The sequence below is a fragment of the Gossypium hirsutum genome, chromosome D04 (genome assembly GCF_007990345.1).
Source record: "Gossypium hirsutum isolate 1008001.06 chromosome D04, Gossypium_hirsutum_v2.1, whole genome shotgun sequence".
Classification (NCBI taxonomy): domain Eukaryota; kingdom Viridiplantae; phylum Streptophyta; class Magnoliopsida; order Malvales; family Malvaceae; genus Gossypium; species Gossypium hirsutum.
The window spans coordinates 3,436,508-3,450,159 of record NC_053440.1 but is presented as its reverse complement, the minus strand read 5'-3'; the positions used below and the strand labels follow the sequence as shown (position 1 = coordinate 3,450,159).

The 13,652-nt window shown below is 34.9% G+C and overlaps 1 protein-coding gene and 1 long non-coding RNA gene across 15 annotated transcripts; one reads left to right on the top strand and one right to left on the bottom strand.

The window, feature by feature from the left end:
- The first annotated feature begins 3,874 nt into the window (after positions 1–3,874).
- On the top strand, positions 3,875–9,118 carry LOC121216243 (protein PSK SIMULATOR 3). Of its 13 annotated transcripts, none has more exons than XR_005912339.1 (6): positions 3,881–4,137; positions 4,371–4,594; positions 5,514–5,582; positions 5,655–5,794; positions 5,883–6,229; positions 6,344–9,118. XR_005912339.1 is itself a non-coding variant. In XM_041091702.1 (5 exons), exon 5 carries the CDS (start codon positions 6,013–6,015, stop codon positions 6,640–6,642), a length of 630 nt encoding a protein of 209 aa, XP_040947636.1. In that variant the 5' UTR covers positions 3,875–4,137; positions 4,371–4,594; positions 5,514–5,582; positions 5,655–5,794; positions 5,883–6,012; the 3' UTR covers positions 6,643–9,118. The 13 variants fall into 13 exon arrangements, 6 of the variants coding, with proteins under 6 accessions (XP_040947636.1, XP_040947639.1, XP_040947640.1 ...); XR_005912337.1 differs by adding an exon at positions 5,073–5,193 and having other exon boundaries at positions 5,721–5,794; positions 5,883–9,118; XR_005912338.1 differs by adding an exon at positions 5,073–5,193 and having other exon boundaries at positions 5,682–5,794; positions 5,883–9,118.
- A 138-nt stretch (positions 9,119–9,256) lies between these two features.
- On the bottom strand, positions 9,257–11,563 carry LOC121216244 (uncharacterized). Of its 2 annotated transcripts, none has more exons than XR_005912340.1 (4): positions 11,323–11,563; positions 10,690–11,017; positions 10,517–10,603; positions 9,257–9,930 (listed from the first exon to the last, which is right to left on the bottom strand). It is a non-coding gene; the product is annotated as an uncharacterized lncRNA (long non-coding RNA). The 2 variants fall into 2 exon arrangements; XR_005912341.1 differs by having other exon boundaries at positions 9,257–9,925.
- Positions 11,564–13,652: the final 2,089 nt, after the last annotated feature.

Sequence of the window (13,652 nt, the reverse complement as noted above, 5' to 3'; positions counted from 1 at the left end):
CCTTTGGGTCTTAGGTTCGAATCCTCATGTGTGTTTTAAGAAATTAATTTTATTCTAGATTTGTTTTTTTAGTTTTAGATATTTATTTTATTATTTTTATTTTTACTAGGGAAATAGGAAGTTATTTGAGAGGTTTTCTCACATTCTTCCTCTCTGACCTTGGTCAATTTTCTCTCTCTCCCAAAATTTTTTATTTTAACTTTTTTATTTTCAATATTCTTTCTTTTCAAATGTTCTATATTCTTCTTCTTTGTTCTTCGATTTTTCCTTAATCTTTTGTTCCCCAATTGTTGTTAATTTCTGTCTCGTGGGAGGTTCGCGTGTTTTTCTCATCTTAGTTCAATTCAGATTCAAGTAGAAGAAGATTACGTTCATTGGGGTTTAGAATCAGAATTGGTGGAATTGAAGTTTAGAATCAGAATTGGTGGAATTGAAGCATATCTATCAATTCTTGATGCTTGATATCTCGATTATTAGGTGTGTTTCTGAAACTGTTTAACTTCGGTAGCGAATTACTGTTGGATTTCTGGGAAATATGCAATTTCTGGTGTGGTTCTGAATTGTTAGCGATTGGGGTTCATTTTGGTACCGCAAAACCTCAATTTCAGCATATTTCGGTGTGGTTTCGTGGCCACATGGGCGTGTGCCGCACACGGGTAGTCCACATGGCTGTGTGACTTTGGGAAATTAAGGTTTTTGACGATTTCTAGTGCCACATGATCGTGTGGCTATTGTTTGGATATTTTTGTTGACTTTTACATGGGTGTGTGAGCTTTCCACACAGCCGTATCTACACTACTACTTAATTTTGTTTAATTTTTTTCAAATACACAGTGAGTTACATGGGCTATTCACACGACCATGTCACTCGGTCACACGGGCGTGTGTCTTCACTACACGGTCGTGCGTGTGCTTTTTTTACACGGTCGTGTGTGTGCTTCTTTTTCACGGGCGTGTGCCTCTTTCACATGACCGTGTAGACCTTCACACGGCCTAGACCCTTCCACACGGCTGTGTGGTGCTGTTTTACAATTTTTACTTCTGTTTTGCTAATTGTTTCATTTTAGTCCCTGACTGCTTTCGTGCATGTTTAAGCCTTGGTAGAGGTGTTTGGAACAAGGAAATTGTTTATGGTATGCGTGTTACTATTTGAATAAATTATTCATAATCGTTCGTAAGGTTTACTTCTAATAATTGTATAAGTTATGAATACCATTGTGCTATATATGAATGTCGAATTCTGATTCTGCATATTTATACTGATTTCCCATATGTAATTGAATATGGAAATTGAGATGAGCATGTCCGAATCTATAATTCTGTGTGTATGATATGGTTTGCATATGCATTTTTGGGGTTTTTGGTTGTGAAGAGAAGGAAGACTGTTTTGGGCAGTTTATCTGCATAATTATCTGATAGCGGTATGTTCACAATAAACATATGTCAGCTCAGTTGCATAACTTAATTCGAGTGGCTTAGTTCCACCATTGTGGTGTGTTGGATGGATAAGCCTACTATGGTCCTATGTGGTGTGCAGGGTGGATGGGCTTTCTTTAGTCCAATTATGGTGTGTAAGGGGTTGGAGTGGTGTTTGGCTGGTTGGGCGGGATTCATAATATGTTGCATTCATTTCATGTTTGGGTGTAATTTTTGTTTGTATATTTGATTGGGTTAATTGTTAAATATTTTGAATTGTTCGACGTGATTTAGGTAACAAGTGTGTTGTCAATAATATCATTATGTTATGTTTGATAATGGAAACTGTTGACACCATTTTTTGATAAAACGAGGTCGATTTAGATTTTGAAAATAAAACGAAAATGGGAGTCGCCACCAATATTTTTTTGATGAGGTGTGATCGGGTCACCTCGTAAAACAATTGTTTTTAATAATCGATTTAGATTTATTAAAACAATGCTTTAGGTCTGCGAAATTCAGAGAAACAGGTTCAGGAGTCGATTACGCACGAGGAAGGGTTAGCACCCTTGATACACCCAAAATTGGTACATTGTTGATTAATTAGCGTCTTAATATAAAAAATATGCAAAAGATTTTAAAATACACTCCTTGTATTAAAAACAAACTCATAGAAATCAAATTAGTTAATGCCCTCTCTTTTCGGGGAGAGAAAATGTCATACCCAATGGGTTAGGGCATGATATTTCACTTCTTCAAAATGAGCTTGTCCAAAAACTCGTGCAATAAAATTTAAAAAGATATTCAATTATTTAAGTCAGATAAAAAAATCGCAACCCAATACGTTAGGGCACAATTTCTCAAAATTCTAAACATTGAATACTGTCATTATTATTATTTTTTATAAAAAATCCTCATCTCGAGAAAACAACTTGTCATATCCAATGCGTTAGGACACAACATATTGAATTCCCGATAATGAGCTTTTTATTTATGTTTTTGATTAAAGAGCATTCTCGATTATTTAGATTCAATGAAGAAAATTGAAACCCAATACGTTAGGGCTCAATCCTCTCGAAGATCCCAAATACCGAATATTGCCCTTATTTTCAAAATTTTCTCTTTTTTACGAATTTGGGTAAAAATTATATATGACGGAATAACAATTATGATAATGCAAGTAAAAATAATACGAGCAACAACAATAAAAATGAATGAATAAAAGGACAAATTAATAACATGCAGAATAACAAATACGTGAACAAATTAGATTGAAATATTCTTTTTTAATAATAATAAAGACGTGAATAAATAATTAAAATGAACATGAAAAAAATTATAAAAATATAAAAGTATAAATATGTATATATATATGTACAAGGAAATTATAAAATCTAAAAAACAAAATAACAAAGATATACGTAAATACACCAATAAACATCAAGTAAAACAAAAATACAATAAATAAATAAATAAATAAAACTATAAAAAATATGAAAATATGTGTGTGTATATATACATTTTAAAATTATAAAATATAACAAAAATATATGTATATATAAATTATAAAATATATGTACATATATGTATTATAACAATGTATAGATGTATGCGTATGTTTTAAGACTATAAAATATATAAAAAGAATATATGTATGTATATATAGTTTTAAATTATAAAATATATATAAAAAATGTATGTATGTATGAATTATAAAATATATATATGTATATTATATTAGATATACATAGAAAATATATAAGATGATATATGATGAAATTAAATATTATTATATGAAGAAACTTAATATAATAATACGTAATAAATTTATAATATTGGTAATAATATATTATAATTTTAAAACAATATAATAATAATAATAATAATAATAATAATAAGAAGAAGAAGAAGAAGAAGGAGGTTAAAAGATATTTAAACTTTGATAAATAAATAAAATAGAAATATATGACGATAATAATACAAAAATAATAGCATCATATAATAATATAATAGTAAGGAATAAATAAATAAACCGAATTAATCATTAAAATAACAAAATGACAAAAAAAAGGATTAATTTGGATACTAAGACAAAGATTTGGAGCGAAATCAAAATAAAATGAAAGAGGGGGACCAATATGAAAACCCGCATAACACGGGGGGACTGAAAAGACAATTTTACCTTCCACTAAAAACGACATCGTTTCATTGGGGGCCAAACTGAACTAGGAAATAAACTAAAGGGGCAAATTTGAAAATATAAAGAAACCTGATTGAGAAAACATCAAAAAGAGGAGGGGCTGAAAGCGATATTTGTCCCTCCATAAACAAACTCGGATCCTAGGCTGTTCGAGTCGGGTCGGTCCGATCCTGGCCTAAACGGCGCCGTTTTGGCATCTTTGGTTTGAGCCTAAAACGACGCCGTTTTATATCCCTATAAAAGAATTTGCTCATTTCTGCCACTGTTTTTCAAAAAAAATTTCAAAAGCTTTTTTTTTTCTCAACCCTCCCCATATCCGGCCATAGATCCGACCAATGGCCATTGATCCGGCCGCCGAATGCCGGCGAGAGAAAAAGGTATCCACTTTCTAGATCTCAGTCCCCTGAGTCCGGATCTGGCCTCAAAATAACCAAAAAAGGGGTAAAAGGCCGTTACGCTCCCCCACAGTCAATTTGGCCACCGGAGAAGGAGCCTCCGACGAAGCGACGGCAGGCGTTCAGGTAAGCCCTATCTTCTTCTTTTTGTTTCTTATTTATTATATGTAAAAAGAATAATAAAAAAACGAAAGGAAATAAACCGAATCCAAAAAAATATTTCACCTTCTCAAATTTCCTTTTTATTTCTCCATGTTTTTTTAAAACAAAAATCCCCCCTCCAGTTTTGATATTACATTCGGCATTTATAACCGATTTTACAATTTTTTTACTGCTTGCCTGTGTTCTCCGTTTTACAGGGTTGATGGCCGATGGGTGGTGTCAGAGGTCGGTGGTGGCAGCGGAGCAGAGGGCAGGTGGCTGAGGTGACAAGGGCGGTGCTAGGGTTTCAGAAAAGCTGAAACCCTAGTTTGAACCTTGACATTTGGGCTTGGGTCTGTTTTGTTATTGGGCTTATTGGGCCCGGGCATAAAAATTGGGTTTGCCTGGGCCCCGGGCAAATTGGGCTGTACAGAAACGATTGGTAAGACGAATTATCTGTCTCGTACTCAGGATTTGTGTGTGTGCGTTGTGTGTGTCTACCTGATATTTCTTGTTTTGGTTTGGCATCTTACCATAAATGTGGGATCAATCAGACAGTCCTGAAATAACTATTTGAAGTTTAAGTGTTCATGTAGTATCTCTCTTACGGTTCAATCTATAGTTTGAAAAAGATAAAATAGACGGCCCGTTAAAGAAATTAAAGGGATGGCAAGTTCTACATACATGCCAGTAGGAGTTAAAAACTTAATTGGTGGAAGAGTATCGTTATAACTGAATATTGAACTTCATTTTTGCATCATTCATTAAAATGATAGAAAAGAACTTAGTGGACAATGCATGCTTGCATTTTCAGGTCATAATTTGCTCTGTGAAAATCAAAATTCAATCCTTACCATCTTTTGGTCGCTTTTTTGCATTTCCAATGTTAATCCCACTAGTTTTCCTTCCACATGTATTAGGGAAGGATTCAGTTGCTCAGTGAGTTTCTGTTGATCAGTCATCTACATTTGAAATATATAAAGATGAGTAGCAAAGTAAAACAGAGAACAGAACAATAGAGGCAGGCAAGTTGCTAAAGAGGTGAACATTTAGTTGTTAAAGTCGGAATGGATAGAATAAGTTACCTTGTTTAAATTCATTGATTTAGTATTTGTTTTTTTTTTTGTCAAATATGATATATGTATGTGTCTATATGCCTGCCTGCCTTTTTTTTTCTCTGTCAAATCAAACAAAAGTGAAAAGTTCGGGCAGCTTTTTTGGGTCAGGAAAATTATTAGTGTATCTCATTGTCCCTTTGGCCAGAATCGGTTAAAATAAAAATTTGATGATTTATTATTGTTTGATGAGACTTTGATTCACATGCCTTCTTTCCTTTTTATTTTTTAATTTCCAATGGCTAGGATGATGAGACAACACTGTTGGAGGAGGAGGAACTAGCAAAAGCAGATTCTAGCAATCCCATAGATGAGGTAATGGGATACTCAATATGGCATATATTTATATGTATCAATTTCCTGAGTTTATGGTTAAAATTTCTTCAGTTGTTTGCATCCCCACTTTGGCTGTAGAAGTTTCTTGTCCTATTTCTATGCCGTTAAACATTGCAGCTCTTATGCAAATTGCCTTACTGCAAAAGGAGAGTGAAATTCCTGTGGAAGAATTGCTTCGAAGGTATAAAAAGGTAGGTTAAAGAATTGTTTCTTTGTTTCGCTTGAGCATTGCATTTCCTGTATCTAATTTTTTCGTTATTCTCCATTCTTATTAAATAGGACTTCAGTGCTGGTGGTGCGTCTGGAGATGAATCGGACTATGCCTTAGCTTTTTCAGAGGACATCTTGGATTCTTCAGCAATGCATCAAAATGTTGAAGCAAAGGAGGAGGGTGTTTCTATAAATCCAGATGATGCTATTCATTCAGGAATTCTTAGTGAAATCAAAGCTGGAAATCTTAAATCCTCCTGAAGGAAATGCTGTTCAAACTATTTCGCCGGTGTTTAGATCTCAGTGCAGGTTGTTGGATGCTCCGCCTGAAACTCTTGCGGCTTCTGCTTTAGCACTGCACTATGCAAATGTTATCATTGTCATTGAGAAGTTAGCAGCATCTCCTCACTTGATTGGTAATGATGCTAGAGATGATCTGTACAACATGTTACCTGCAAGTGTGAGAGCTGCACTGAGGGCAAGGCTAAAACCATATGCAAAGAGCTTAACTTCATCAGTTTTTGATACAGAGCTTGCTGAAGACTGGACTGAGGCAATGGCTGCGATATTAGAGTGGTTGGCGCCACTAGCTCATAACATGATTAGATGGCAATCTGAGCGGAGTTTTGAACAGCAGAGCTTTGTTTCTGGGACTAATGCGCTTCTGGTTCAGACTCTCTACTTTGCAAACCGAGAAAAGACTGAAGCAGCAATCATCGAGATTCTTGTTGGTCTGAATTATGTTTGGAGACTTGGTAGAGAACTCAATGCAAAGGCTCTACAGGAGTGTGCAAGCAGTAGAAGCTTTGATGAATGTTTGTATCTATAGAAATAAGTGGACCACTATTGCAGTATGTCAATAGATGAATGGAATCTGATTGAATGTTGGCCTGTGAATAAGAAAGAATTTGTTATGTTTTGGGGACAGGCGTGCAAAACTTAAAATTCATGAGAAGAAGAAACAGAGCAAGAACAAGAACAAGAAGTCGAGAACATTTCTTGTTTAAAAAGGGGTCGACAGTTAACAGAAGGGGAGACTAAAGCAAAGGTTTTTTCTCTGGGAAGGTAATGAATCATCTCTCCTTGTTCTTGTTCTTTCTTTTTTTGAATGATTATCCGCATGGTTACTGATAAAATGTATTATACTGGTGATGATAATATTTCGATTATACTAATGCTCTTTCTCTAATGTTCTCTTAAAATTCATGTGAAGAAACAGAGCAAGAACAAGAGCAAGAACAAGAAGTCAAGAATATTTCTTCTTTAAAAAAGGGTCGACAGTTAGCAGAAGGGGAGACTAAAGCAAAAGTTTTTTCTCTGGAAAGGTAACAAATCATCTCCCTTTGCACTTGTTCGTTTTCTTTCTTTCTTTTTCCTTTTTTGAATGATTATCTGTATGATTGCCGCGAAAATGTACTATACTAGGTGATGATAGTATTTCGATTATACTAATGTTCTCTTAAAATTCATGAGAAGAAGAAACAGAGCAAGAACAAGAAGAAGTCAAGAACATTTCTTCTTTAAAAAGGGGTCGACAGTTAGCAAAAGGGGAGACTAAAGTAAAGGTTATTTCTCTAGAAAGGTAAAGAATCTTCTCCCCTTGCTCTTGTTCGTTTTATTTCTTTTTTAAATGATTATTGCATGGTTGCCGAGAAAATGTATTATACTGGGTGATGACAGTATTACGATTATACTAATGATCTTTTTCTTGAATTCTCAAAGTATTGGTAGACATTCCCATTGATTGAATCATTATGGAGTTAATTTCAAACCAAGACAATACTAGTGAGTTCGGTGACAGGTATGATCTTTGAAGAGTTGTGTTGACGGTTGATTTTGAAGATTTTGAGGCCTGCAGCACTTGGCTCAACTCTTCAGTCGTCACTCACGGTCACGGTTACCAGGTTCACCTTTAAAATTTTGAGGTCCTGAACAACATTTTCCAAAACTATCCACAATTTGCCGAGAACTTTCAACTGAAGCATCCAGAGTTTCGGAACAACTTTCTAAATGCAGTTGTTAACATTCATCAGAAACTAGAAAGTGATCTCTCTGAGTTTGAAGTAACTGAGATAGATGATATGCTGTTAAAGGTGAGAGATGCAGAGTTCACTGGTCTAGAACTCTCGTGGATGAAGGAAAAATTGGCAAACAGTCGTGAAAAAATATGCTCTAATATCATCTTTAACAGCATATCTTCTATCTCAGTTACTCCAAGCTCAGAGAGATCACTTTCTAGTTTCTGATGAATGTTAGCAACTGCATTTAGAAAGTTGTTCTAAAACTCTGGATGCTTCAGTTAAAAGTTCTCGGCAAATTGTGGATGGTTTTGGAAAATGTTGTTCAGGGTCTCAAAATTTTAAGGGTGAACCTGGTATCCGTGACCGTGAGTGACGACTGGAGAGTTGAGCCAACTGCTCCAGGCCTCAAAATCTTCAAAATCAAACGTCAACACAACTCTTCAAAGATCATATCTATGTTACCGAACTCACTGGTATTGTCTTGGTTTGGAACTGACTCCATAATAATTCAATCAATGAGAATGCCTACCAATATTCTGAGAATTCAAGAAAAAGAACATTAGTATAATCGAAATACTGTCATCACCTAGTATAATATATTTTCTCGGCAACCATGCGGATAATCATTCAAAAAAGAAAGAAAACGAACAAGAGCAAGGGGAGATGATTCCTTACCTTTCCAAAGAAAAAACTTTTGCTTTAGTCTCCCCTCTTGCTAACTGTTGACCCCTTTTTAAAGAAGAAATGTTCTTGACTTCTTGTTCTTGCTCTATTTCTTCTTCTCATGAATTTTAAGAGAACATTAGAGAAAGAATATTAGTATAATCAAAATACTGTCATCACGCAGTATAATATATTTTCTCGGCAACCATGTGGATAATCATTCAAAAAAGGATAAAGAAAGAAAACGAACAAGAGTAATGGGAGATGATTCCTTACATTCTCTGAGAAAAAACCTTTGCTTTAGTCTCCCCTTTTGTTAACTGTCGACCCCTTTTTAAAGAAGAAATATTCTTAATTTCTTCTTGTTCTTGCTTCATTTCTTATTCTCATGAATTTTAAGTTTTGCGCGCTTGTCCCCAAAACGTAACAGATTCTTTCTTATTCACGGGCCAATTTATTTGCATGTGTTTTTACATGGGCTGGATTGACTCGATGACCCTTTTTCTTGGGCTCGCCTCCGGAGTTTTCATTAAACATTATTTTCTAAAAGTTAGCTCATGCGCAGGGAACTAAATACCAATTTTTTAGTATAAATTGAATCAGAGGAATTTAGCTGGTTAATATTTACATTTATTCTTACAACAATGCATTGCAAGTAATCATTAAGAGTACTTGAAACACAAGGGCACAAGTCTATCAATCAAATCCTCAACATGACGAGCCAATTCTTTAAAAATGACCACAAAAAAAAAATTTGGAATTTTGACTTACAATCTTTGAAATATAAGATACAAGCAATATATCCACTAAAATTTAAGAACAAAATAAATTTAACACCAAATCTGAATTGAACCCACCAACAAAAAAGATCTAAAATCGCCATAGAGAAACCCAATAAAGCTTCAGTTTACCAAGTCATGCGAATAGCTGAAATTTTCAATTCCATGGCTGTAATTTTAAATTAAAAAAAAAAACTCTTTCAAATCACTAGCTTTAAAATAAATAATCTCAAATTCAGCAGCTTCTGAATAAGGAAAAACTAAAATAAAAAATTGCAAACAATTAACACGACACTACATCTCCAAAGGAGGAAAAAAAACTGCTCATAGAAAAATTTTCTCGGGAAAATTAGTGCTGTAAACAAAATTTCCAATGAAACAAACAGATTTACCTTGTCTGCAGCACTCATAGTCATAGTTTTTTTTTTCCGTCAAATTAAAAAAAAACTCCTTTATTCTACAAAGAAAAAAAAACCGCTTCCAGGCAACGCTAATAAGTGGAGAAATTGGGACGAGTTTTGAACTAAATACCAATTTGCATGCGCAGGGAACTAAATATTTGTTATCGCTTCGAGTGGGGCTGAGAGGTTGCGCCGGAGAAAAGGGGAAACTTTTCAGTTTCCCGAGAGCCACACCTAGGTCTATCCACCTGCTCTGCCACAGTTATGAACAGTTTAAAATAAAATACCTCACTTTAAAAAAAAAAAAACTCACCATGAATACTACTTTAATAACAGCATAAATTTGAAATCAAGTGTTTCAAATCTAGGCTACATTCCTTACATTATTCTCTCTACCCCTCCCTATTACAATGTTAGGTTTTCCTTTCTCTCTCCCATTCAATATGACTAGAGAGCATCTATGAATTCTTATATGCAGGTGTTTCCTTATGAGAGAGAAAAAATAGCACTTTGTAATGCCTAACATGCTACATGCCCTGTCATGAAATCAAGCAAAAGATGGAAGTTAAAACAGTGTAGAAACATTACAAATGTTACAATATCTGAACCACAAAATCCAATCAAGACTAGTTGATGGTTTCTAATTAGCCCTCATCAATATTAACCTAGATGGGAGGGTGCCAGTGAGCTTAGTCCCTAAATTCTTTGGTGGCTTAAGAACTGAAATTGAATCCTACTTTATCAGGGATGGATAGGTTTCCTAAAATGTATAGCCCAACAATTGTACCAAACGAACATTACAACTAGCATGGGAACCCCAAATACACAAGTGCACTAACCATAGGGCTTTTGGCTTGATGGTCAATCACCCAGCCCAAAAGGAGTCCTTCCTAGTTACATAATACCATGTACTGTGCTCTTCTTCCCTTCAAAATGTATCCATGTGTTAATAGGTAAACAAAATTCTTAACATAATAGCGTTAAAAGTAAAGTAGCCTTATACATAACTTACCTCCCCAGAACAGACTGTTGCAGGCCCATTTACACGGTGGCCCACTACCCATTACAAGCCCAAATGACATTACAGGCCCATTTTGACCTAACCCATTTCAGCCCAATCTACCCAAATTTACCCATTACAACAAACCTAAAACCCAACAGACCCAACACCCAAATAACCTAACAACCCTAGCCCAACAAAATCAGAAAAATGAACAGCAAAAACAAACCCTAGGTGCGCCGCACCTAGGGTCTTCTGACTTCGGCCGCCGTCAGCGCAAATGGCGCACCTGCCACCGTCCCTTCCATGCCTCCATCACGTCTCTACCCACCTGCTTCACCTGCAAATAATAAAGAGAACAACAGCAACAAGCAAGGGAGGGGGTATTATTTTGGTTCAAAAAACTGATTCAAAAACGAGGGTAAAAGGGGGCGGTTTTCCCTTCTTCAAAAAACACTTTCAGAAATAAAAAAAACTATTGAGGAATATACAAAAAAATCTCAAAAATTAAGAAAAGTTGTTCTTCTTTTCTTTTCTTCTTGTTTCCTGGTTCGTCTCTTTTTTTTCTTTCTTTCGTTTTTTTCAATCATATATATATAAGAACATATACAAAAACAAAAAGAAAAAGACAAGGAGAATCCTTACCTGCGCCGCGCCGGAGGAGAAGCCGAATGGTTTCCCTCCGATTCTGGGGCTCGCAACCACCTTTCACGAGGTTCAGCCTTGAATCGGTGTTCTAGAGGCTACTGGCTTCAAAAAGGGACTGGAAAGGCTTGATTTTGTACCTCCGGCCGCTGCTCGCGGTGGCCATACGACGGAGGTGCGTCGGAGCCGAGGCCGGACTGAGGAGAGGGGTTGAGAGAGAATGAAGGTTTTTTTTTGGAAAAAAAAGGGGAAATGAAAACTTTTTCTGAAAATTTTAGTTTTTATACGGTTTCAAAACGGCGCCGGTTTCCCCTTCTAACCCGCGCGTCGACCCGACCCGCAACCCAGGGTCCGCGTGTTTTTGTGTGAGTGGGCTATTTGCGCTGCGGATCCTTACGCGTTTCGCCCATTTTGTGAATTAGTCCTTTTTTAGCAAATTTCTCCTATTTCTAATTTCGCCCTGAGGTTTTGTTCCGATTGCATCGGAGTCCCTCGAAGTGCAGCGTTTTGTGGATCGGGATATTTCCCGCTTTGATCCCCATGTTAGTCTCGCGCTCCTCTTTTAGTCCTAATTCTGTTTTATTTTCATGCTTTTAATTAAATACGATTTAATCCATGCCTATTTAATTTAGTGCACTTGATTTTTTTATTTATTCTCTTTAAAATTCATTTTCTGTTGTTTTTAGATATATATATTTTAATCTAACTTTTAATATATTTTTAGTTTGTTATTAATACTATTCTAATATTATAATATATTATCATTTTAAATCTATCATTAATATTGTATAAATTTACCATGTATTATTATTATTCAAAATTTATTATGGGTCGTCCTTTAAATTTGTCACTTTTTCATAATATACATACGCACATGTATTTTATACTTTATAATAATCTTAAAATATGTATATGTACATAAGATTTTTTCATATTTCATAATTTTATACATATACACATATATTTTTTTTATTCATATCTATGTATATATACATACTTACATATTTTTCACATATTTTACACATATACATATATATATCTTTTACCTTTTAAACCTTGTTCATTTCTTTATTTATTTCTTTATTTACATTTTCATCAACATTTTATTTTTATGGGATGTTTTAATTTTATATGCGTTGTTATTTTGTATGCTATTAATTTGCCCCTTTATTTGTCTTATTTTCGTTATTATCGCCCATATTATTACATCATTGTATTTATTATTATTTTGTTATGCGTATCCAATATAATTTATTTTCGCATTTTTTGCAATATCATATTTTACTTTATTCAATATATCAAAACTCATTTTCTTTTTCTCGTATTTCAATATTTGAAAAATCATACCTTAACTTACGGGATTTTGATATTCTCGACAAATTTAAATATGCGAATCACTTCAAACGAAAGTTTTAAACGATCTCGGCAATTAAGAAAAGATCGTGCCCTAACTTACTGGGCCTGATTTATTTCTAAAACCAAGATAATAAAATATCTTTTAAATAAGCATTTTTCATCCGCGTATCGGGAATTTGAGACATTGTGTCCTAACTTACTGGATGTGATTCTCTTTCTCGAATAACGTGAAATATCCCCTTTTTCCTGAAAATTTTCAACGTTTTAATACAAGGATCGTATTTTTTAAAAAATTCTTCAAGGTTCTCAATTTTTGACATTAAGACATTAAGTAATCAACTAGGTACCAATTTTGGGCGTATCGAGGGTGCTAATCCTTCCTCGTGCGTAACCGACTCCCGAACCCGTTTTTCTGAACTTCGTGGACCAAACTTGTTGTTTTAATAAAATCAAACCGTTTATTAAAAACAACCCCTCTTCGAGGTAATCCAATCGCACCTCATAAAAAAAAAGGAGGATTGGTGGCGACTCCCGTTTCTTTTTTCAAAACCCAAGTCAACCCCGTTTTTCATCCAAAAAATGGTGTCAACAGCTATGGCGACTCCGCTGGGGATAAAACACGAGAGTCAAGCCATGAGTTGATTACTTTTTGTCTTTTTGTCAAAAATCAAAAACTTAGTTTAAATATACGATCCTTTCATTGTATTTTTATCTTTATTATGATCTTCGTCATTATGATTCATAATTGCTGTGTTTAAGTTCAGATTTATTTTTGCACATTGCATTGCATGACCGTTGGTCACACCCTTTTTAAGTGGGAGTGAGAAGCTACGCCTTCGTGAGGTTTTCACCTCCGCATGGGATAGTGAATCGCTTTCGGGATACATCCGTACCTATGTCTTCGTGAGATTATCATCTCCGCATGGCCATAGGGAAATGTATTCCCCTGAACTGAACTCAGTCCGTATGAGCCT

Bases quoted from the DNA above. Each gene is read 5' to 3' on its own strand.
- LOC121216243 (XM_041091702.1), top strand. From the start codon at position 6,013: ATGATGCTATTCATTCAGGAATTCTTAGTGAAATCAAAGCTGGAAATC.